At 40.7% G+C, this 26,559-nt stretch overlaps 1 protein-coding gene across 1 annotated transcript in view; it reads right to left on the reverse strand.

Annotated features, from left to right (window-relative positions):
- The window catches only part of MAP7D3 (MAP7 domain containing 3), a 43,250-nt gene extending 28,771 nt beyond the window's left edge, over positions 1–14,479 (reverse strand). Inside the window, exons 1-2 of the mRNA XM_068697413.1 lie at positions 14,028–14,479; positions 706–807 (exon numbers count right to left, since the gene is read on the reverse strand). Of these exons, the coding sequence (XP_068553514.1) occupies positions 706–807; positions 14,028–14,454 (529 nt within the window). The 5' untranslated portion in view covers positions 14,455–14,479. The remainder of the gene's footprint in view (positions 1–705; positions 808–14,027) is intronic.
- Between the last annotated feature and the right edge of the window lie 12,080 nt (positions 14,480–26,559).

The following is a 26,559-nucleotide window of genomic DNA, read 5'->3' on the forward strand; positions in this document are numbered from 1 at the left end:
ACATCCTGAGAGATGCATACCACCAAAGCACTGCACATTTTATATAGAGATTAGAGATCTCAACTGGAAAACTAAGAAGAGGCAGAATACCCTCCCCCTTCCCCTTTCCACTCCCTCACTACAACCGATCCTTTTTTAATGGGTGCAGCTGAAAGTATGCACAAGATTAAAAAGCCCACTGTGTGCAGTCAAAAGAAAGCCTGGGAAACATCAGACGTTGTAGAATGTACACTTATTCCAAATTCAACTCTGATCCTTATTCCTGCACATATTAATTCCCATGATCAAGAAATACAGGAATCTAGGAAAACTCCATCTGGGAACAGATAGTTTATGCATCTTGACAAATTCAAAGTGCTGCAGGATAGCTACTTTTCAGGCTAAGCAGAACCAAGACTGCCTGAGTCTTTGTAGGTATAAAAACTTGAATTTCAGACAGAAGTGAACTGGCAAGCAAACCAGAACATGAAGAATGCATTTATCTTCATTGTTATGTCCTGCTGAAATGATAGGCAACTTCAGCAGCTGAACTGAGAGCACTGAGAACAAAAAGCCTGTCATCAGAACTAGACCTTCAATGAATCTGTGAACCATCTAAACAAGCACTTCATGCTAATCTCTACTAAGGAAAGAGCATCAAACTTCTTTTTAAAAACCTCCCTGTAAACCCAACACTTCATTAAGAACAATGACCAATAATCATACCTGGTTTAGTTGCTGTCTTTATGTTTATTGAGGTCTGGACTGCAATAGGGCTAACACCACTTTGGCTTCTTCTTTCTTCTGCTATGGCTTGGGCTGCAGCAACTGTGAGAAAGAATCATTCCATATTAAGAGAATTTCTACAACCCTAACTCATGAAATAAACACATAAAATAAAAGCATCAAGTTCTATTTGAGGCTGCAGATTCTTTAATTTAATAACTAACTTGGGCCTGCTCATTTTTTAAGAAGAAACAATTTTTCAGATGAGATTTCAGAGGTGACACAGGTTTTATTTGTAAAAGCAACAGAGACAAAAGCTTATGTTTTACAATGCATAGAAAAGGACTACATGGTTTCAGAAAAATCAAACATTTAATAGTGAACTATTATAAGAGAAACAATATTTAGTAAAGTTATAAGTCTGACTTAAACACTTAATAAAAACTTTTTGCTATGCACTTGTATTTGCAGGCTTAAACAAACATAATAGACTGTTAGCAGTGATCGAATAATATTTTGATGAGACCCAAGCAGGAAAAAGTTTCTGAGCATCTTTCATTATTTCATTACATGAAAAAGAAAGTGGGTTAGCTGTATAAAGTAAACCATTAGGAATGCTTACATTGTACTTCTGAAATTGGATCTTCAAAAATAAATTTTAATTATAAATTAGATTCCAAAATAGTAATTTGAGCAATTGTGGAGAGACCAATTCACCTTCTCTGAGTCCTACCAAGGTGAATACAGAGAACTGCAGGGCTATGGCTCCCAGTTAATCATACAGAAATTGAATGCTGGCTATATTAATTTCACTAAATGACAAAAGCCCTTAAGAAAAGCCCTTAAGAAGTCAGGGAGACTATTTACTGTATCATTTTTCACAAATCTGCTTTATTTTGGTATCCCTTTTCACTTTAATTAGTGATGTTTAGGGTCTGAAGGCAAAACGTTGCACAGAGAGCAGGCAGGGCAGCCTGTGGGCCAGACAGCTCTACCCCGCTTCCCTGCCCAGCTTTGAATGGGACAGCATCTTTACACCAGGGACGCATTTTCATCAGCATCAAGTCACCTTGGCTCACAGATAGAGGGAGATCAATTGGGGTCTTTCAGAAATGCTTAACTTTGGAAAAAGCAAGAGGAAGCACCGGGCAGCACCAGACACATCAGATTTGCCATCAATTATACATAAAAAAAGTAGAAGTTAACGCCTGTTTTAAGCAGAAAGGGTAATCCATTTTGTAATTATGATTTAAACCATAACATGGAATAGCAATTTTGGTGTTATATTAAAAAAAAAAAAAAAAAAAAAAGCTTTGTCAATGATCTCAGGCTTCCTTTAATAGAGGAGTGCAAACTGCAAAAGAGGAAAAGAGGAAGGAAGAGCCTCTCTCCTCTTCATGTATTGCCATGACAACTAGCTCTGTCATGGTAATAATCCTCCCTAAGGCTGTGCCCAAGAACAATCACCTCAAAGTGTTTAATCCCATGTGATGTCAGTGATAAATGCTGATTACAATACTTATTCAGCAACTCTAAATTGTCACCCGCAGCTGTTGCCATGTCTTGAATTAATTTTTCATTGCAGCCCCAAACAAAAGTCTTCCTCAATTCTACCCAATGCATCTTAGAGGCTCTTTTCGAACAAATAAGAGACCTGATATAATGCGACATGGTAAGATTACCAATTTGCAACGAGAAGAGCTAGAACAGGGCACACTGTAATTTCACCACATAGACAAAAAGACAGTCAAAAAGCTGATTTTGTGAGTACTGCAGGTCACATAGACATGAATCTGGCTCTGGTCACCAGACAAGTTGTATCTGCTGCACACAAGATGTGAAAACACTCTGAGAAAGAACAGCCTACTGCAGGTTTTTCTGAGCAGAGGAACAGACAGCCAGAACATTTATACCCCTGTAGGCTACAAAGACTGAAAAAATACGAGCATCTTCAAATACAATTTTAAATTAAGAGAAATACAGAAACCCAGTTGCATTGTTTCTTCAGTCCATCGAAAGAGGTACACAGGTGGGCTGAGACAATTCACCCCAGCCCAGCTGGGAACTGAGCACATCAGAATAAATTCACTTGACTTGGACACAGGTTCTAGTCAAAACCAGCACTGGAATTTTGCCTCTACTCCCAGAAACTTAAACACCCAAATTTCTGTAACAAAGTTACAGAGAGAAGCAAGCTGTAATGTAAAAAGGTACCTAATTAATCTTACTTTACCTGTAGAAGTATTTTACTATTAGAAATCTTGATGAACAAACTGGTTATTATGGATTTATGGGATTATGTATTTATTCATTAAAAAAAGCACACAAACACTTATTGATGTTTATGATTAGAAGGCACCAATTAAAAATGTGTCCCATCTACAAGGCAATTAGTTCATTTTAAAAATATAACTAAGGTTGCAAAAAATATTTGAGATTCTATAGAAGAACATAAAAGTGGGTTACAAAACCAGTACAACTTGCAAAGGGCACAGAGAAGAAATATTTAGCCAAAGGATTTTGCATGGCAGTTAAAACATTTCTGATCACTGATTCAACGATCTGTAATTTTAATAGAAATGCTTACAAATTTGGAAGTGCAAGATTCAGAGGCACTAGGAGTGCACCTTCATGTCACACCGAAACAATCCATTTAACTAACAAAATTAGAATTAAAAACGAACTACAGATTTAAGCACAAGATTATTAAAAGGGAAACAGCTATCACATTACATGAATCCTCAAAATGTGTGAGCTCAGCTTCACCAAATCTCACATCAGAAGAAAGGTTTAATGGCCTTTGTCAATTTTATGGTCAATTTACGATAAAATCTGTGATTTTCAACATCAACATTCTACTGTATGGGGAGATTAACTACACACTGTTGTACTGTACAAATTTTAAAAAACACAGATCTTATTTTTCTTTAATATGGTAAAAAGACTTTTTAATTAGATTTAAACATTCTTTAGCATAAGATGCCTGTGATTTTTTAGAACACTTTTTCATACTGAATGCAGCAATCTGCTAAGAAGCAAAGCTTCACTGAAATGAATTTCCCACAAAACCTACCTGTTTTTGTAAAATAAGCCTAGTAGTTCTGTAATTAATCAGGAAACCCCAGAACAGGAAACCAGTTAACAACCACTTCACTACAGCCTGTACTGTGTGCTGTAGTACTGGGGGATGCCTTCACGGACACATTCAGCAAACTTCCTGGAGAAGAAAAATTCCCTAAGAGGCAAACTAAATCTCCTTTCTAGTCTGAGCTTCCCTCCCACAGCAGTCACTAAAGGCTTTCACAACAATTATTTGTTATCAGCATGATATGCGGGCTTATTTTACAGTAGTCTAAATACTTCAGCTAAAATTTATAAAGGCACAAGACACCCATGTGGCCAGTACCAATAGCTGCATTTGTGCATAATAAAGTAGGGCTATTTGGGACAGAAAATGGTTAGTAACTTGGGCAGCAGTTTTCCTTCTGCCCTGTCACTACCATCTAACATTACACATCTGGCCCAGCACATCTCAGACAAGATAACCCAACCCAACCCAACCAGAGCACCAGGAGCTGCCACGAGCTGGACTCGTCCTGGTTCACCTCCAGCCCGCAGCCCAGCTAACAGCACAGGTCTGGTGGCACCTCCCTCGCACCGAGCATGACAACACTTCCCGTTCTGATTAGGTTTCCAATATGCCCTGAAGAGCCCGCTGCTATAAATAAAGCTTTATTTCTATTTCTATCCTTGCGCCGAGTTAATGCTCTTGGCCACTGCCAAGACTGTCAGAGGACCTACACAGTTGCTGTTCTTAGCAAGCCTCATTAGGACCTGAACCGGCTCCGTCCCTTTACCTAGCAAGGTTGAGGGCTCCCATCGCATCGTCTTTCACAGTGTCTTTCACCCGATCAGACGCTGCCCCGCTCTCTTTTCCTCTCCTGTGCCAAACCAGAAGGGAGAGCAGAATATGCTGACTTTCACAGCAATCCTTCTGGTTCTTATGATTTACTGACTCATCATGTAAACCAAGCAACCAAACAAAAAAAAACCAGGGTAAGCCTTTCAAACTAAAGTTAGAGGATCTCTTCAATGTTAAGCACCATTGTCAATCTACACGTTTTCACAAATGTTTAAATCAGGTGCCAAGAAGCCAACGAGCAATGCAAAAAAGAACGAATTTGAACTTCCCACTAAACATCTCTGATTTTATAGCAGACTGCGTTAAATTTGCAAAATGTCATTTTTGTATTGCATTAGCTCTTTTCTCAAGCAGTAACTCCTTGCCTAGCTGCTAGTAATCCCTTTCCGTAACACTCCTCAGATCCTATTTCTTTTAACCTTTTTTTCCAAAGCAGGAAGAAGTCAGGATTCAAGGCTGAGATTTCCATGTATTTTCCTTTAAGCTGATTTACACCTATTAATTACCACAGGTTAAGATAAACAGATGCAAGACCATACATTAGTCAGTTTGAAAAACTGGATACTGTCTTTACAGCATTACTCCTGGGCAGCAAGACGCACCGCACCCTCTCACGAACTGGTGGACAACCAGGCTTTTAATGATGAACGGAACAGCCCCCTCCCTACACACTCTTTTCCCTGCTTTCCCCCTTTTCTCTGTTTTCCCTGGTGCTCCTCACGTCCCACCTTCAGGCTGTGGGGGCTGACGGGCTCCACCAGCGGCACGCGTGCCGCCCAGCAGGCACCTTCTGACGGACCAGCTGGGAAGCAGATGGTTCTCCTGTTTTGTCTGGGCACTCACCAGATGGGAAGCATGCAGATCTTCCGAAAACAGTGCACGCCGTCTCTCAGCTTCAGCAGGCCAGAAGAGCTTCCTGTTGTCCTACCCTTTTTCTAGTTTGTATTTGCAGCCTTTCATTTTAGACATATTCCCTACGTGGGATATTTATTTTATTACCTTTATGTGCTTTCTCCCCCCCAGCATTTATCCTGTGGTGTTTAAGTCTATTTCTGCACCTAATTCTCTACTACAATCTGGTTTTCTTCCCAATGCTCAAGGCATCTTAGGATGATTTGTTCAGCTCATCAAAAGTACTGCTCCCACTGGAAAACTGCTTGACACAAGCATTTATAGTATACAAATTAGCAGCTCTACAAACAAATACTTGAGATATATTTGCAAGAAAGTAAGTTTGCAATTATCCTTAAAATATCCATACTTAGATTAAGAACTGGAAACATCAAAAAAAAATAATCCACATAATTAAAAAAAACCTACTTCTTACTAGGAAATGCACAAAGATATGTCTGAAGCAATCTCAAGAAGATGTTACATGCTTTTTCAGCCTAGGGCATGCTCAGCAAGGCACCAGGAAGATTGTTAGTTAATTTGTGGGTTGATCTCTGTACACATTTCCCAAAGGGAAGCACACAATCTAAACCAAACCTGAACGTAGTAAGAGCACAGGCCAAATCAAAATTTGTTCTTAAATGAATTGGAAGGCATCTGCAAAAACTTTCTCTAGCCAGAGAAGCTACCCCATTGTCCACAAGCAGAATCAGCTGAGTACCATGCTTGGTCCAAAAGCTAGCGATACCTACTGTGAACCAGCCTCCTATGGAGAGTCTCCCTAATTCCTACTCTCTCTCATATTCTGTTACTTTAACCTTGCTCGCACCACTCAGACCAGAGTTATGCTTCTCTCTACTTAATGGGGAAAGCAACTTCCAGCACAAGGCTTAAAGAGGACAAAGAGATGTCACCAACTCTTTGAGAAGCCATCACAGAGATGGTAGGAGCGCTGCCTATACCATGTACACAGAGGACTTCTACAGGGTTGAGTAGCTACATTCACCCCACTTTTCTGGAAAAGAGACCAGGCTTCACAGCTTGGGGTTCTTTACGAGTAAGGTATGTTACTACTCACCACTTGAAAGAAACGAAACTGAGTCATGGCAGGTACTCTATTCTCAATTACTCAGTGGCTTTCTGCATCCCTCATTTTCTCCTTTGCCACTCTCTTTTCCCCACAGTTCTTCCTCACCTTCCCAAAGTAAAGTGAAAAGGCTTTGCATTCAGCATGATTTCACCTTTTTTTTTTTTTTTTAATAGGAAGGTACTCTTTCACCAATCTCTGTTGATATGTTTTGTACAAAAAGGCACGCCAAAGAGGATGCTTCCCCAGCTCACGTATTCCCAACTCTCTGCAAAGGTTTAATGCAACTCGGATCACTTCTGTGCTCTATGTGGTATTAGTTATTAATCTCTTTATTGCATTGTGCTTACCAAGCTCATTTGCACAATGACCTCTCTTTAGAGCTGACACTTCCTACATAAGGCATACACAAAGCTTACAGTCCCAGCTGTACTCCTTAGCAAATGGCCATGCATTGCTGTTGTTTCCTTGCTGTCTAGAAGCAGAGTCCTACTTAGACACAGGTACAGGGAGGCCATGGAATTGGAAAGTTTGGAATGCTCATTATGTTTCTCAGTGAAAGAGCAAGGCACTAAAATGCCTCAATAAAATTCTCCAACACATTATAGTTGCATTTTAGATATAAAGAGAATATTTCTGCACAAAGTTTCTGTGGGTTGGCAGCCACAAACTCCGTCTGCAAACTGCAAAACAAACAAAAAATGCTTTCATCCACTCTGAGTGATTTCTTTTGAAGAGCTATTAAATAATGACTTTAAAGCTGCTGAAATAAACTATGACTGAAAATCTCTTGTGGACATCCACAAGTGTAGCAGAAATCAATATTTACCTATTAACTGCGTTGTGGAAATTTCAATATCCTAATATCCTGATACACTATCCTAAAACAAAAGTAATTTATATAATAAATATACCCTTACATCATTTTATGTGGATTCACTATGAAATTTAAGTGTTACATGATGTAGGTTATATGCTTATATATAGGTGTATGCAAACATGACAGAATATGACAGGTTTAACAGCCACAGAAGGAACAAAAAGGTAAAATGGTGACATTTTATACATGGTGCAGAAGATTATCTATACTCATTCTTCAGTACAGATCATTTTATTTCTTTACTAACACTTTGCAATGCCTCGGAGTCCTGAAATAAATTCAAAAATTATTTTTAATGTGTTTTGTCCCTCATGCTGACTAGCTTAACAGCTGTCAGAGCAGTCCCACTGCGAACCTGCACAGAGCAGTTGAGTTCCTCCTATACTTCTCCAGCCCAGGAGCCAGAAAAAGGAAGACAGACAGACGTCAGCCAAACCTGGTGTATTCTCCCAGCTATGGAGGTTGCCTTAAATTGACTTCTCTTCGTACACCTGCACAGCCACTGTGAAAAGTAACTTCAGGACAAACTTCTGTCCTCTTTTCCTCTTTCACATCTATTTTATGATTTCTTTCTTTTATATTGCACTACCCTTAACACTGGAAATTAGCTAACTTCTCTTATCCCCTACTTCCCCCTTTCCTGAATAGTTTGGTTTCTTTTGCTTGCTCAAAGCATTTTCTTGTAAATGCTTTTGTCCTCTTATTTGCTGGCTGCCAATTGTTTAATTCATGCAGCCAAAACAATGCCAGAACACAGCCTAGCACTACAAGTCACAACTAACTTGAGACAAATCCTGTGAAAACAATTTCGAGCTTTCTTTAGATGAAAGGATAATAGCTCCTTTACATGAAAGCAGTGAAAACTACTGCTTTTGCCTTTTACACTTGATGAATTTCTTATAGCAGCTTAAGAACCCATTCCAACACTCTCTCTGCTTCAGAAGAAGAGAGACTACGCTGGCGTTTACCTCCAAGAGACCATCCTCCAGACCCATACAGCACTCACATACGGCATGCACCAGCTCAGTGCTATCAGATGCTGACAGGTCAACAGCGAGAACACGGTGGCACAAAATGCAAAAGGAATTAAACTGTAAATTTTCTTAAAACTGCATGCTTAACCTAAACAATTAAATAATAAAAGTACTGAGGCATTTCACTACAAGGAAGGTAAGCTAAAAATGACCAATGGGTGAAAAACCAAACCAAACCAAAAAAACAACAAGCAGGATAAAAGGGCATGAGAGAACAATCAAGAGACTATGGTTTTGCTTAATTCATTACCTAGTGACAGAAAACCTTTCAGAGAAAGCTGAATGTAAGGTGACACTTGCTGGTCTGGCCTTGAGACTGCTGTCCTAGGCTTTGAACATCCAGAACTAGGTATCATTGATCAGCGCTGTTCCACCAAACTGTTTCTTTACACAATTATCTTGAGAAAACTAAAAAGAGGGTAAACATCCAATTTCATAGAACACATTTATTCATTTATGTTCTTTTAGTATAAAGATCTCTATAGAATTTCTATACTCTTGGAGCCAACCCCCCTCTGATTTGGGAGGATTTTAACACTAAAAACATTAAAACTCTTGCTCAGAGAAGGCTATTCAAAAGCCACAGCAGTATCTTTTCTCCCTTCCAGGATTCGGGTCGGTGCATTTAAACAGCAGAGGGTGTCAGTGAATTAAGAGCCAGCTAAATACTCATAAAACAGTACTTTAGAAGTCCCCTGTGAATTATGAAGACAGAAAACAGAGGAAAGGAAGAGGTATTCTGAACACTATCAATGGTAATGATTTTTGTCAAAGGCAACTATAACTGTGGGCTTCTTCACCTGCAAGGCAGAAGTTTAAAACTGACCAGAAAATGAAAATAATTTAAAAGAAAACAAATGTCAAGCATCTAGAGCAAGCATCATGAGCAAATGCTTGTGTCCATTTTTGTATGCTGTGAACAGCCACGCTCTGTGGACTGCAGAGGCATTAGGCATGGCAGCTACTGATTCTCCTTCAAATGAAAACACATCGAGCACCATGTGGTCTTCTTCCACGAATCCTACACTGCTAGCAAGTTAATCATTTACATCTAAAAGTTTTAATTATTGGACAGGCATGTGCAAACGTATCAAAAGCATATCATCAATTAAGAACTACCTGGTTGTAAGCTGCATAATTAGAAGCTAAATGGTTCCAATTCATTTGTGGTTGACAGGAATTTGTCGTCCCTAGTTTGTTTTTAAAGCATCCCAAGTCATCTGGTAAGTCATATTCAGAGAAGTCATTAGAATTGCATGCTCAGAATTTTATTTGTCAGGATGTCCTTTCACAATGGGGCTGTTAGTATCTTTGATTATTTAATCATGTTTACATAAAGATATCAGAATTCACTACTTCTATGACTATCCCAGAATATTTCTTCCATTTTCCTCACTTTTCTGCTTAACTGTCTTATTGCTTTTAAGAACTGAGAATCAATAACAACATATCAGTAATTTAAATATTGCTATCCATTTTCTTATTTTAAAAGACAAGCGTATAAAGAAAAAGCAGTCCTTGATTCCAATCATTTTTTAAGGATGTATACAGTTAAGGACAGTAAAAATGACTGAATCTCTGCGCTTCCACCATTACAGCTGTGATCCTTGCAAGTCATTATTTGTTCAATACTTTCATCTCAGTTGAAGCATGGAATACAAATATATCTTTTGTAATGTTAATGCATTAAAAAAACAAGTAGGAAATCAGGAAATGGAACATTGTGAATAAGAAATTTCCCAAAATATGTTGTATAGGCATATAGTTTTGAGACTTTTTTTTTTCTTTTTGCTTTATGTATAAGCATAATAAGATGAAGCACAGGAGAACCTTAAAGGCCTTCTCCAAAGCCATGAGGAGTTTGAGAACACAAGAAGCTGAACTCAGATCTACCAAATGCCACTTTAATGCCCCAGTCACCAGGCCACCTTTGCTCCACAGATGGAAAACATGTGAGCCATCTGTACAAACACTACCAACTTAGACAACTGAATACTGAAGATGCATTTACTGTACCACCCTCCATGCTATCAGGTACTTAACAAAGGCAGATTCTTCATCTTACAGTTTCCCAGAACAATTCTGAAGACCACCTCTAGTCACAACCACTCTGTAAAACTGAAAGGCTTTTGAAGAGCCAAATGTGAATGTTAGTTCTTCCTCTCTTCCCGCCAGAAGCTCTGGTGCAGAGATCAAATAAATCATCAGTTGTCTGATGAGGCTGCTGGGTCCCAAAGTGTTTTCTCTACACATCATTACTCTAGTACCTCCACAGCTGTTGCTATGAACTTGTGCACTGAAGTCACGTTTTATTAGATGTCTATTACCTGGAGACCAGACAAATTTGCACATGTTCCTCAATACTTGCTTGAACAATTAATTTTCCCTATTAGTTACCCATTTAGACTTCTTTTAATGCAAATTCTGTATATAGGTGTTTGGTAAAGAAGTTACCAGGAGCTGCATTCCAGGCAAAAGGGACAAAGGCAGACAGTCACTTAAGCAGAGCAGAACAAACAATTGGATTGACTGGAGCTGTTGCTTTAGTAGACAACTGACCAAACTGGGCTTGGCCATGTAGGCAATGGGAATTGTGCCTGCAGCTAGATTTGTCGAAAAGGCCAAAGAAAAAAGGCTCCTTAGTTTTGTCCCATGTCATGCAACAGGTTTCCCAAAAAGACTGTGTAGGCCTTGGAAGGGAAAATTTACATATAGCATTTTAATATACAAAGTGCATGTTTTGAAGCACCTTCACTACAATGACTCAAAATACAAGTGGAAATCCTAGCAACTGCGTATCCAAGCTCTGGCAAAAGTAGACACGTCCCCTGTCACTGATGCTACGAAAGTCAAGACGAGATCTTTGTATTTCAGTGAAAATGAAGGTTAAACAATAAAATAAATGCAGGCTACAACAGCTTAAACATGTATTTTAAAAATTCTGCTCAAATACCACTCAAGACCCCTCACTTACTGGGTAACCTACGAAGTAATTCACTATCCCCTGCTTCTTCAGTCTTTATAAGCCTCAGCAGTGCTTACGGTATTAGAATCTGAGCAAAAAATCTTCTTTGTCCCTGACGGGTGACAACAGCCAGCGTGGATCACAAGAACGGAGAAACAAATTGCCATTTACATGCTGCTGTTTCATAGTGTATAATCACAATTCAAATGTAATGAAAGTTGCCTGTTCATGCATCAGCGATTGCAACGTTCAATAGCTTTTAGTTGTAGAAGCAAATTCTGCTTTTTGTCACCTTCTTAAAGGAAATAATACTGGACAGGTGTGAAGGGCAGAAAAATACTGCAAAGGAGTTGTAGAATTGATACAGCAAGCATGATTTGGCGTGCAGATTCTTAATTACAACTGATACTCAAAGAAAAAGAAACACCTTTTCCTTATCTCAATACCAGCTTGAATTGCAAGAAAAAGATTCTCTTTAACCTTACCACATAGATAAGGAAGTTAGTGGCACCCTGGGATTCTACATTTTCAAGGACTAAAGTAACTAACCAGTACCAATCAGCTGAAAATCAAACCAGTATCAAAAGGCTGGTAGCAGAAAGCAGAGGCAGGGAACAAGGACCTGGCAGCGTCTTGTATTAAAGACCTACAAAAGGAACCTACACAAAAGATAACTTCACAAAAGGTTTATGTGTATACATACATAGATATGCATGTATATATATACACATACATATATATACACACGTATACCAGAAGGAGACATGGTTTCTCAGCAAGATGCTGCCCACTTATATTTATTGGCCTTAAACATGAGATTCCCAACCAGAAGTTCAAAGGCAAAGGACTGAATGTACTTGCAGCACTGCATTTGTTTGCAGAGATGTTTGATCTGCAGATTAAGACAGCAAAGTATGTAATTGTCCACAGCCCAGCAGAGGCTGGCTGCTAGAATTCTGGCTAGCAGATATTTTGGAATTGAGAAGGTCCCCGCTCAGCCATCTGACCTTACAGAAGCAAAATGTTATGTCCTTCTCCCCACATCTCCAAACCTGACAAACAGCAGCGTGGGACAGAACAAGGTTCCTCATGCTTTTTTTTTTTTTTTTTTTAAACAGATCTTCCCCAAACAGCTGCTCTATCACTTAGTTACTGCTCACAACTCTGCCAAACAGCAGCAAATACAGTGGCAATTATCTCACAAATTCCACTGTTAAACACTGGATTGTGAGGATGATTTCTAAACATTACTTGCTTTCTCCAGATAGCGAAGGAAAAGTTAGGAACAGAACTGTACACTCACAGACAGCTCAGTTCAGATTAGCAATAAGCTCATCTTCCAACACGTAAGTGGTAGAAATCCATTCTATATAAACTGAAGTTTAGATTCTGGTTCAGTGACTTCTGTTGCCTCGGGAAAAAAACCTCAAGGTCTACCCTTTCTAGGATCTAGTGAGGGTGGTTTTTTTTTTTTTTTCAACACAATGTGCACATTAGAACATGTGTGTAGTTAAAGAGAGAAAAAGCTGACTGGTTCACGGAACATTTCACCTCTTTTTTGGGGGGACTAAATCTAGGCCATGACAGCTGTCAGCAAACATGGGTGCCCTCTGCCAGAGAAAAATGTAGGATCTACAGTATGAGAGCATCCAATGCGCAAAAGGAAATTCTGCAGTTCTAGCAGTGAGGATAAGGATCAAATAGACATGGCCTGTGCAGGTGAGAGGTGCTATCTTTTGGCAGGCTCTTATCTTTCTCAAACATTAGATTGTCTTAATTTCAAAAGAGAGAAAAAAATATTTCTGATACAGAACATAGTGAAGAAGAAAGACTGCCAGAAATGAATTGAGCATTCAGGACCTTTTGCCAGCGCTCTTCTTTATGTAATTACACAGATGCACTGAAAACAATTAAGTGGTAGGTTGCCGCAGTAGTTTTTTTGTACATAGTCCAGGTTAGTTTAGATCAAATTAAATCAAAATCCATGATTCTGTGTCCTTACTTTTTTTTTTTTTTTTTAGTCTGGGCTAAGAAAATATTTATCTTTTACAATGGCTCACCCACGGAGCTGATGTGTGCAGCTGTGCCATGAAATTATGTTTGGGACACTCATCATGCGTGCACAACACATTGCAGAGAGTGCAAATTACCAGGGGTCTTCTGCACAAATAGGCACATAAATGCACTGGAGGACAAACGTAAAGCAGAGTTTCCTTGGGTCTCTTAAGACACCAGATTAAAAAAAAAAAAAAAAAAAGTTATTATCAAATCTTTGATTCGGAAGCGATGCCACATCCTGTCCCTTTCCCTCTGCAGTCAAAGGCGCCTCGCCGGGACCAAAGCAAACCCCTGCGGGGGCTGCAGGCCTGACCGCCCCCGGGAGCGCAGCCCGGACACAAAGCCCCGGCGGCCCCAGGCTCCGCTCCCCGGCCCCGAAAGGGACTTGGAGGCGGGGGGGGGGGGAGCCCGGTGGCGGCGGCTGCCCGTGCCCTCACCCCCCCCAGCCCATCCGCAGCCGCCCTTCCCCTCCCGGCCGCTCTCACCCATCTGCTCCCGCAGCCCCTTCAAGGAGGAGGAGGAGGAGGAGGAAGAGCAGGAGGGGGGGGGCGCCGCCGCCGCTCCACCACCACCACCGCCGCCCTCCGCCATCTTCAGCGCCGGGACTCGCGGCTCCGCCGGCCGGGCAGGAGGGGGCCGCCACAGCGCAGTGCGCAGGCTCCGCACCGCCCGGCAGCGCCGCCGCGGGGCTGGGCTGGGCCGGGCAGGGCTGCACCGAGCCGCCACGCCGCCCGGCGCCGGCCCCTCGCACCTCCGGCCGCTCGGGCAGGGCGGCGCTTCCCTGCCGGGGGCGTAGCGAGCCGAAATGGACGGCGAGGCCCGGCGAGAAATGGCTGCCCCCAGTGCTTCCCTCAGGGCCAGACCTGGTGCTTCACCCCCGGCGCGCTCCGGGGGGACCCCGCTGCCCCGCATGGCCCTGCAGCAACTGCAAAAGTTATCCTGCTGTTAGTGGTGATAAATTGCCCGCAAATAGCACTCAAAGAAATAAACTCGGCCAGATGTCCAGATGTCCAGGATAAGGACTCATTACAAACACTCCCGTAGTCTGGTAGAGGGGCTCAGGGGAAGCAGAAGCAGGTGAATTTTCAGGGGGTGCACCCAGTTCTAGTCTCAGCTTGGGTGGCTGAGAAGTTGAGATAGTTCGGTGGAGTGACCTTGCTGTGATAAATGCCAAGTGGGCTTGAAGCTCTAGAAGACTTCCACAACTGGATGAGCTAGCAGGGGCTGTAGCTGCCGATGCTGTGTGCCACAGATGATTCGCTAAACTTGGTTGTCCCCAGATCTAGAGGTGAAGCACGTCCTGGGATTTATCAGTCCCGTGGAAATTCAGATTCATTGAATTCAAACGAAGCAAGCAGCCACAAATGCATGAGCTGGGTTACACCCAATTTGTAACTCAGCGCACAATGGCTTGCGATTGTGCTGGGGATTGAGTCCTGTATTTCGAGCACCACTGTTTCTCTACACATTTCCAAAAGAAGAATGGGGTTAAGGGTGAGGTGGTCAAGGCTTTCACAAAAATAAATAAATAAATAAATACATACATACATGAAATTCCCAGACATTATTGTTCTATGACAATTTGAATTTGTCTCTTGTTACTTTGCTGCCTTGGTTATCAATGAATTCTGGAGCGGTTCCTTCTTGAATTGCCTCTAGGTTTATGCTCTTGGAAGAGCAAGGATAAAACAACATCAGTGGCTCTATTAAAGGTTAGTTTCTTTGGACCTTATGCTGAAAGCTCCCTTTGAAATCACAAATGGAAAGTTTACCTGCCAGAGGGCCACAGCATTATCCCATAAATGGGAAGAATGTGGAAAAAGTAGCTGTAAGATCATGCATGTGGTATTTCAAGAGAGTAAAAAGGAACCTTACAAAAATTTAGAGCAGGGCTCCATTTTAACTTGCTTTTTCAGACTACAGACTTGCCCTGTTCTTTGTTTCTTGTTTGTTATATTGGCTTCCCCCACTTCAGCATGTGTGTACAGAGAATCCTTTGTCTGTTGTTTCCTCTCAGTGTTATAGAATACCAATGATGATTATTATTTAAAACAAAAGGCCAGCTAAAGGAGATAAAACCAAAACATTCTGTGCCAAATTTCCCAAATTTGTGTTTGTAAATGTGTAATAATAATACCTTGCATTTACATAGCATTTGCCACTTAGCAATCTAAATGAGCTTTATACACACAGTGAAATTAAATTGCACCATTACCCTGCGAGACATGTAGATATGTTATCCTCATTTTACAGGTGGGAAAACTGAGTCACTGAAATCGAAGTCTCTACTTATGTCATGTACAAAGCAGTAAGGCAAATAAAACAGCTGAGGTGTCTTGATTCCTTGTTCTGTATCCTCATTTTTTCCCCTATTTCCTTCAATAGCTATTGTAAAATATCACCAGTATGGCTTATATTCATTCTCTACAGCAAAAACTACAGTCGTCACGGTATAAAAAATGGTCAGACTACCTAAAAAAATGTAATTTTTATGTTTTTGCAAGTTCTATAAGTGACATTTTGTGAGGCTGTACTTTTCATATCTGCATAGGGTGCTCGTGAATGTTTGGGGTGCTTTTGATTTTGATTAGGCTGCATGCGTGTCCCTTAAGTTACAGAATTTGTTTAACATACTGTGCAATAAAAGGGGTAAGTGTCTATCTTTTTTTTTTTTTTTTTTTCCTCTGAGAAAATTAGGGTAACTGTCATGGGAGAAATCCCTCTGCTTGAAGATAACATTTACAAATGGAATGGCCAGCTAAAATGAGTTTTCCAGCGAGATATTATTTTATGTTCTTTCCATTTCAATAGACACGAATACAAGTGGCCTCAGTCCTTGGAATTTAATGTCTGATACTCTGCACGTGCAAAGCTTCAGAGTATAAGTTATAGTAAGGCCAATAAACCGAGTGTTTCACACTTGGTATGTTTGTGGTGGGACAGTGGAGGCAGTTTAAAAGGGCAAGCACATCAAATTCATGAATGATAAAAGAGCTCTTGAGTTAGAAGTAGGGCATTGTCCCTTCCTGATCTCCCTACATATACATACTGCTTGATGCGCGTTATCTTTCATCTTTAAACACACAACAACTGATCTGAGAAAATCTGCCCCAATGTGGAAAATGCATTATATCTTTTTCTTCAGTGAGCAGCTTAGAAATGTTTGAGCTAATGTTTCAGCAATCATAACTGTAACTTCCATCTTAATTTCCTGTTTAACCCTGTTTCTCAGATTTTCAGTTCAATCATGCAATTACTGCTTATACATTTTTAGAAGAACTTCATTAAAATTTTGACCTAGCATAGCTTCAGTAGCACTGGCAATCATCTTTCGATTTTGCTGCATTTGCAGATTTGATTGCAGTAGCTGATTTATTCTAATCCTTTAAAGACCATCCTTTTTTTTTTTTTACTTTTTTTTTTTTTTTTTTCCCCATTGTCCCCGTGGAAACGTGAATAATTTAATTTTACCATCATTTCTTTTGTCCTTTTAGTTTTCACACGATAGTTTCAGGCAATTCTTTCCAAAATATTTTAGGTCAAATAATTGATTGGTGCATATTGGCATTATGAGATGAATGTCAGTAGAGCTATGGCACTGTATGCAATTTGTGGTTCTAGGGGTTTTATGCTCTCTATTTCAGTTTAAACAATACCAAAATTAATCAAAATAATAGCAGTTGAAATTAACCAAATAGAAGCTTGTGCATACAATGACCCAGATGCTAAAAATGCTAGCTCAGAAAATACTTAGGCCATTGTTAGATGTGGGGAAGGTATTAGAAGAGGCACCCACCCATTTCTTATTTCTTACCCTTTTTCCCCAGTTATCTAGTGTTACACACCGTTAGATGTGGTGCTTGACTGGACTTCAGTTTGAGATCTGTTATAACAGGTTTTACATTCTAGTTCAAAACAGCCCCCAAATTTTCTGTAGGCATGCAGATCCTAACTGCTTTGATCACTGAAGTATCTAACAGTAAAATGTCCATGTGTGTTCAGCTTCATTTATGTAAGAATCTCAATGAATATGGGCTAAAACTAGAAACAAGGGACAGTAGATCTATCTATATATCTGTGCACAGGATTAAAAAAAAAAAAAACAAAAAAAAAAAACAAAACAATCAGGAGAAAGTATTCCAAAATGTTCTAAATCCAGAATCATAAAGCATATATTGTGGCAGATTATAGTGGGTTTCCTGTGGTGAATGTAACTGCTGTCATTGATAGGAAGAAAATTGGTGGCATGAAAACTGCTGTACCTATTGAACATTCTTTCCAAATGGACTTTAACTGCACATTCTTGTTTATTACTCTCCTGCTGGGACAAGTACCTGTAACAGTCTGTGTTACTAATACATCTGCACTCTAAGGACCACATTTTTCAGTCTTAGCTCAAGTTCACTTCTGTTTAGCTGTATGAATAATCCTTTGTATGTAAAGTTAGCAGACAACATTGCTTAATATAAGAGAGACAGAATCAAGCCTTTTGTTCATGGTCTAGTATGTTTGTTACCTAGAATAATAGAACAGCATAAATAGAAAGGCATTTGTATTGCATTTGTAAGGAATGCCGATATAGAGGGGAGAAGCTTAGAATTAAAGATGATCTTGAAAAAATTTCATAAACCATGGAAAATGAAGAGAAATAGGGACCAGTGCAAGATGAAACATTTGGATGGAAATATATAGCTGCAGAAAGACAAGAAGGGAGAGCTTGCTAAGTAGCAAATTCAACAGAAACAAATCTAGGGTGTCACAAGCTGAGTGTGAGTCAAGAGTGTCACAGTATTGTGAAAAGGGAAGCACCCTTCCTGAAAGCATGACCAGAAGGGTAGGCTCTTAGACGTACAGCAGCACTTCCACTCAGCTCATCAATGGTAAGACACCAACCAGCAGGACAACTGTTAGGGCAGCTTACTTGCAAATATAAACCAACTGGAGAAGATCTAAAGGAGGTGAAAAAGAATAATGAGATGAGATGAAAAAAGTTAAAGAATTATGAATTGTTTTAAGCCTTAAGAAGAGACAAATGAAAGGTGATAATCTGTTTTCTGTGACTGCAGTTGAAAGCATAAAAGACAACAGACTTTATTTTAATTAAGGAAGATTAATGGTTAATTTTAAGGAAAACATTATCAGGTAGAAATAGGGAACCATGGATTGCTGTGGGAAGTGCTAAATCTCTGACAATGGAGGTCTGTAGGTGGATGAGCATCAACCCAGAAGGGGAGGTCTGATCATAGGGTAGGGGAAGGGACTCTATGACCTCTTGAGGTCTCTTCTAGCTCTGTGGTTCTACAATTCCTGCTTGTGGGTTTTGGGTCTATTGGCCAGAACAAGGGTTATTCCATGCAAGGGTTGCAAAACTGCCTTCTAAATTTAGATAGAATGTACTAAGCTGTGAAAAAAGATAAATGAGTTCAAGAGAAGGCAGCGTGATACTGTGTCTGCCTTGGGTAGCTGGCAGAAATGGTTTGATGTGCATAATACCAATTCTGTATGTAAATCCCTTGCTATATGATAGTTTTGTAAACACAGGAGTCCAATATATATGAAAAGGAATAAAGTGAGAATGAACAAGCGCTAGGTGTATGATAGGTGCACTAGAACATAATAAATCTGGAAAGAGGTCCGCTCCTTTCCTGTCTGTCATCCTGTGCATGCCCACCAGGTCTCATTTAACAGAATAACACCTAGGTGTTGCCTTAGCAGATGTATTCCCCATGACATCCAAATTTTAGTTATAACTGGGGTCAAAATAGGAATATAAAATCCTGTTCTTAGCATCTCTTTTCTTTTCAGTGTTCATACAACTACTTATTTTTCTATGGCTTTCCTTCAAGCAGAGCCCTCCGAGGTTAACAGTCACTGTATTTCTGTTTTATATGCATGTGTTTGGTAGGCTGAATATGCTGAAGATAGCAAGCAAATAATGGTAAATAACAAAAGTTAATCTCTTGGGTGAAATTTGCTAAAGTGACTGCCTAAACAACACATGTGAACACTGCATCTGTTTATCTGAGCTGAGATGCCTTGTGTTCAAGTGCTCACAGCATGTGTAAACATCTAGTGCTGTCTTCACTAGCTATTTGTATTGTCACAGTGCCTGGGAGCCTGCAGCAATAGTGGCTGAACCACAGTAAGCTGCTCCCAGCCCCAACGAGCCAAAATCTAGGCCAGAATTTTTTTCAGGATTCAAAGTGTAGCCGACTGGTTCCGAAAATAGTTTTCTTATATATCCTTCTGGTCTTGTCCTGCTCTCATTTGAGGGCATACATTCCTCAAATAAAAGACTAAGGTGAATCAGCAAAATCAGTTTTCTTAGGTACAAAGCTATCACACTGAGTCATTGTACAAATACCGCACCGTTTTTTTGCCTTACAGCTTAATCTGGTAATTATTACTGAATTATTGCTAAATTATCCAAAATTTTGATGTAATTATTGTCAATGGCACTATGTAATACAAGTCCAACAAGCCAAACACTGATAACACTAATCCTTATCACTTCTAATACCAAACAACTTAATCTTATCATCATGTACTGGTGAGATAATATATTCCAGCAGTGTCTTTTTATGAATATTGTATTGTTCAAAGTGGTGTTGAGATAAAACACCATTGTGGAGAGTTACAGTATTATGCTGACAGTGCTGTGCATCTGACTGAGAGGATGTTTTTTTGAAAACTTTATATGACCCCTCAAATCTATGTAAAGATCTGAAATTCCTTCTGTTTGTTCTCCCTGTAGAACTGAGTACTCATGGGAATTTTGAGACTAAAGAATAATTTTTCAGTTATTTGAGAATTTAAGTAACTCAAGACTGCTGAGATGTTTTTCTCTCTATCAGCTCAAAGGTGAGTTCTTTTGAAAAATCAGTTTTCAAGTAAGACTCCTTAGATGAAAAAGAACAGTTGTTCACACTACCTTACATTATGTGCAGAGCTTCCTGGCAGAGCAGAGGAGAGTTCCTGATGCCTCTCTGCTTTTGGAGAAAGCAAACATAAAGAGCAGATTGCAGTGAGGATGATGAGGAAGGTTCTTAGTGCAAGGATACAAACTGTGGCTGAATTCTTGTCTTTCTTAACCTGATTTAAGCTGTTTGCTTGCAGTTTGAATAGAGACTACCTGCAGTAACAGTGAGATTTGTCAGGAACAGCTCCTATTTTCTAAGCTCTTTGTAGACCTTTTGCTTCATATTGCTGCTTGCTCTTCTCAGATTTATGGCCGGGCCTAGATTTAATGGTCTCTTTGCATCATCTTTGTTCCCTGTGCAGTTTTAGTATAGGCAATGTGCAGTGTTTTGCCCAGCTGTTCCCATGCTGAAGGAGAGTGAAGTCGAGCCAAAGAGAACATGTCACTGACGGCTACACTACCCTGCTCACAGAGGGGGAGAGGAGGCAGTAAACGCTTTTCAGCAGCAACAACGAAAACCCACCAAAACTCTAAAGATGAATAATGATTTTGCTAATTCATTTAATAGCTGGAACTACTGTAATCCAAATTTCAACTTTTTGCAGTATCTGGGGATGTACCTAATTGAAAAGCCCTCCTTTGTCCCACTGCCATCTAGCTGCAGTTCCAAGCAGGTTGTAAGGGGACCCTTCCACCACACACTGGAATGGGCACTAACAATTTGTACTTTAGGGTGAAAACATCCAGTTTGTTTTCCTCTCTGTCAGAAGCCAAATATGCTTTTGGTGTGAGAAGGATACTGCTAGGGCTATGCAATAATGACAGTCTGTGTGCCTGGCACAGATGGATACTGGCTGCATTTGCAGTGTCAAGAAGCTGTGTTTCCATTTCTCGTTTGGGAGTTGTAGTCTGGTAATTCTGCTGTTGAATCTGCCTCTCCCTGTGCAATTAATTCAAATTTATCAAGTTCAATGAGGCGTAAAAGTTGTATTCAACTATATCAAGAAAGATTTTAGTTCTTGGTTTACTTTAATAAGTTTTCAAAGACCAATTTCATTCTGAAATAACACTTGAGCAAACAGAGTAGTTCCTTTTTGTAAGAAAAATATTTAGAAAAGAGGCTTCAGCAGTGTAGCTGTTACTGAAATCTATGGCGTTCTTTCCTGTTTTGGCATGGAGATTGCTGCTTTGGCAATTCCCACTGGCTTCTTATGTGATTTCGAAAGACTGCCATGGTCTCGCAGGCTGCTTTTCCATAGACCCTACCTTGTCCGCCCATGAAATGGACCCTCTACCCCTGCCCAGCTGAACAGGCTGAAGTGGGATTCTGCAGATGAACTCAGCAGGGACAGAGGGAGGCCTCTTCCACAGTTTTAGGCTGTAACACTGTGGAGTTCCTGTATTCCAGCAAAAAAAGAGGGCAAGGAGATAAATGACTCCAGTGTTTGTTTGTTTGTTTTGCCTAAAGAAGCTTCTTTGTGCGTGTATTCCACATGAGTATTCTTCTGTCCACGTAAAATAGATCCCTTCTGTCTGAATTTATGTCTCTGAATATTGTTACTTGTGCAATGCCTTAGAAATACTTTAGAGGCATTATCTAGGAGCTTTTATGACTTCTGTCACATATTTCCTCTGCCTCCCTGCACCCACACATCCACGCACACACATAGTGAGAAATGCAGGGTCAGATTCTGATCAGGCTTATGCTCATTTTACACAGATAAAACTTTTTTTTTTTTTTTTAACACATTTTTCCGCTCTGAATTTAACCTCAAAGTCAGTTTTGAACCCATTAGATGGCACTTGGTAAACTGTCACCCAACTAGAGCTGTACTACTGGGAAAGTCAGGAGTTCAGTTTCAGAAACGGGTGACAAGTGGCTAGATTTGGAGCTGAGAGCTTTAAAACACAAGCATCAGCTCATCTGTGACTGTTTTTCCTGCTTGATTTTTTTGGGGTTGTTTAGAGAATTCATTGACAGAATAACAGCAGTGCAATTTACTCTTCAAACTGTGGACTGTATTGCAGGGACAGGCAATAAATCTAGCATCTGTCATAAACAGGTTTTGTGTTTTCCCATTTGGATTACTCTTCTTTTAAAGCTCTGAATGGTGGCATGGAGTATGAAGAGAAAGGCCAGATGTTTCTCCTTGAGCATTTTCTAATCATCTGTCACCCAAAAGCTAACCATTCCATGATCCCTTTGGCTTCACATCTGTTTTCTAACTTCAATTTTGGGAAGACTTTGACATTGCAATCTAAAGAAAGCATTTTGGTTTTGAAGTAATAACAGCAAGGAGTACTGAACAGAACAGAGCAGAATAGAATAGAATAGTTCAGCTGAAAGAGACTTGAAAAGATCATCAAATTCAACTGCCTGACCTCTTCAGGTCTAACCAAAATTTAAACTGTAGTATTGAGGGCATTGTCCAAATGTCTCTTGAACACCAAGAGACACAGGGCATCAGCCTTCTCACTAGGAAGCTTGTGCCAGTGTTTGACCAACCTCACATTAAAGAAATTTTTCCTGATGTCCAATCTGACCCTGGCACAGCTCTGTGCCGTTCCTGCATGTCATGTCCTTGGTGACCAGGGAACAGACACCTGCACCTCTCTCCATGCTTCCCCTCTTCAGGGAGCTGCAAAGCATTGTGCTTTGCTCTTTGGGGCATCACTGAGTGCTGGAGAATGTGCTTGCAAAGTTTTCCCAGCAGAACTCATTTTCAAAATACAAGTGTGAGCTGCAACAGAAGTGGGCTTTCCACCATGGAGAAAGGACACGTGCTCCATTTCCAAAAAATAACTAAATTGATCAAAACTAAGACTGTAAAATGATCAGTTTTCAATAAGCTGGCAGCAAGACTTTGCTGTGTAGAGGTGGCATGTGTCAGGCTTGTCTATAGTAACTAGAGTTTTCTAAATAAGAGGTACAAATCATGCACATGCTAAAAGTGTGCCACTTACATTTTACATGCATAGCCCATCAGTTATCACATATCCCTCTAATGTAATCAGTGATGTACTCTGCAATTAGGTCTCCAGTGTATCTGTCTGTAATGAGCACTGGCTCAGTAATTAGAATTGTGAGTATGAGGTAAGTGCATCATGATGAGTAAATTGATGCTCTGGGCAATGGATTCAGCAAAATGCAGGGTTGTAGCCCCCCAAGAAATCCAGTCTTTCCAGTCTGTTACCTTCTAGCCTTGCATTTGTTTATATCTTTACCAAGGACAGCTAGAGTTTTTTTATTATTATTTTTTTCCCCCAAGGAATATGAGTGCCAAACTAGCAAGACATTTACACATTTCTGCAATACATGAGGTATAGGAGTAGCATGTGTGAATCCTTTACATACATTTTGTGGCAATGCTTGTTGACCATATAAATGACATTAATTTAAGCAGAACCCTCCAGTGTACCCACCATCCACTGTCCCATGCCCATGCACAGCATGCCATGACCAACAGCCACCAATCATCTAAATGCTCAGTAGCCAAAAAACAGCTTTCATAAAGCACTCAAACTCATGCTCTAGTGAGTTTTTCAGAACAAACTCTTTAGTTTGGGTACTGTTCAGCCCTCTGTCCCTGCCAATGGAAAACTTTAGGGCTCTTGTTTGCTGGGACTGGCATGGCTTTTGGTATGATTGCTCAGGTCATATGCACAGGTCATAGAGTTGCTAATAGAGTTTCTACTAGCTTGTTTGCCAGGACTTCTGCTTTGACATGTGAAGGTTTGGCTCAAGTCAACAGTGGTGAGTGCTAAGTGGTTTGAAATCCTGTGGTACGTGGCCTAGTACAAATTACTGTGAGCACAGTGCGATAATACCCATATGTATATAGACTCAGCTGCAAATCAGTGGTTGAGGTTGCATGGTATGTCCAGTGCAAAAACAAAAGGGAGAGACATTTGAAAAGGCCAGAAGAGTATCCCTTACCTTACCAGGGTGACGCAGCACCTGCCTTGGTATATGAGATTCCCAATTTCAAGGCAGTTTAGCACTGGATGAAAGCAGGAGGCTCATGCAGAGGCCCTTTGAAGCTTGCTCTGCTACAGGAAACAGAAAAGAAAGAAGCGCCTAGTGCTCCAGAAGATCTGAGTGTGTGGTGCTTTCATCCACCAGCAATACAGGTTATTCTTGGTACAACAGCAACCTGCTCGGCCTACCGGGTTTGTAGGCTTGTCTCCTCTCAGGGGATTCCCAGGGGCATGATTTTCAGACAGCCTGTACCCCCTGACTCAGGGCAGTATCAAGGCTGCGTAGCTTGTGTGAAAAGAAATTATGACAAATTCTGCAATAACAGCACTGTAGCTGTGCAACTTTTGCTGGTGAGTGGGTGGAACAACATAGGGGAGTGGGGGGTTTCCATTTCAATTTTCCATCTGAATACTGACATTTACCAGTTATTACTGCACAGTGACATCTGAGCAAACTCAATTGTTTTGCTATCCCACACCTGGAAAAATAACTACTGTAGTTGAGACCTCAGGGTAATAAATGTTGGCTGCTATTTACCTTTCAGTGGTAGTTCCTTATCTGCTTAAAAGTGATGCCATGAACCTCAATTAGTTCACGGTTATACAGTGCTTTGAAACTATAAGACACTATCTACCTTTTAAGTATTATAATGTTTCTATAACATATTTTAATGAGTACAGCAGCACACTCAGTTGTAGCCCAGAGACCATACATAAGTGAAATAATACATGACCCTGTGTCCCAAAGACACAAGGAAATAAAAGAAAATCTTCATTAGTTCTAAATTTATTGTGTAGGTACCTTGAGTACATGGATAGCCCAACTAAGAAATCAAGCATAATGCAGATATCTGTCAGATGTGACGGATATAGTTCCAAACTTGCGTACAATCCAGTTTAACAACAGAGTGCTTTGTGGAGCAGGATGAGGATGGAACAAGTATATGTCTATTTCCAGTTATTTCCATCAATGTCCAGCCCCAGCATCTTATGGTTGTTCTGAGGATGACTGTGCAGTACTATAGATGGGTTTGTTTATTTTGAAATGCAGGAGTCAAGGATGAATCTGACTTCCTTATTTTGCTCATCAGCCAGTGCTGCCAGTGGTGAATAAAATGTGTTGCTAAATTAATAAGTCATAACATTTTTTTTGGCTCAGACCATGAAGCTGTCTTTTTCTCCTTTGCACATAAGTGTGGCAAATACATTAGCCTGGGGAAAGAGTAATAGCTCCAAAATGCTGCAGTGAAATGCAGTGTGATTCTGACACAATGCAGTAAGTCAGGCCATCTGTGTGAAGGAGCACACAAAAAGGTAACTGGCAAAGATTGATAATCCCTAGCTGAGCCCTGAAAGCTTAAAGAACCCAGGCTAACCATGTGGGAGTTGATAATTTGCAAATCTAGAGCTGTGACTGTGGCATAGAAGTTTTACAGTGACTGCAAGTGACTGGGAATGAGGATATTTAGTTTATATATATTCACCAGGGCCTGCTTTTGGTTGTGCGTCTTCCACTGGTTCACCAAATCAGTGTGGGCATTTCAATTAACCAGAGGTTTCACAGGGCAGGATGCTCTGGTGCTGTGTGAGCACCCAGCTGTGCAGATCTCAGCTGAAAGGAAAAGGTGCCTTGGCTACACGGTGCCACTGCTTCTCTGCTGCCAGCACTTGGGTGTCTCTGTCCTTGTGGCAAGCTGGATTAAATCAGCAGAAAACTGACCTTGTGAAGGGTGTGAGCATACAGCTTCCTGCAGCAGCTCCTGCAAGGTGGATGGATGGTGCAAGGTGCGGGTTGACTCCAGAGCTGATGATGGGGGACTGGTGATTGATGTCCCCTCCCAGAGAGCAGCAAGCTGCTGGCTTGCTTCAGCTGTAACCACACGCTCCCTGATGCCACTGATGTCTGTGCAGTCTTCCCCCTGGCTAGGCCTGTCCATACCTCACACCTCCTCAGGGCTGCACCCCAGTTCCCTTCACAGTCCCAGGGACAACACAGGCGGATGGGTGAAACACTGGCAGCCAGGACTGGTACACGGGTCCCAGAGCTGGAGAGAGGCTATGTGCTGTGCTGCCACTGCGGGCGTGCAGCTGAGCAGTGTGTTGAGCTATGAGGGGTTCTG

This window comes from Anas acuta, chromosome 13 (assembly GCF_963932015.1).
Source record: "Anas acuta chromosome 13, bAnaAcu1.1, whole genome shotgun sequence".
Classification (NCBI taxonomy): domain Eukaryota; kingdom Metazoa; phylum Chordata; class Aves; order Anseriformes; family Anatidae; genus Anas; species Anas acuta.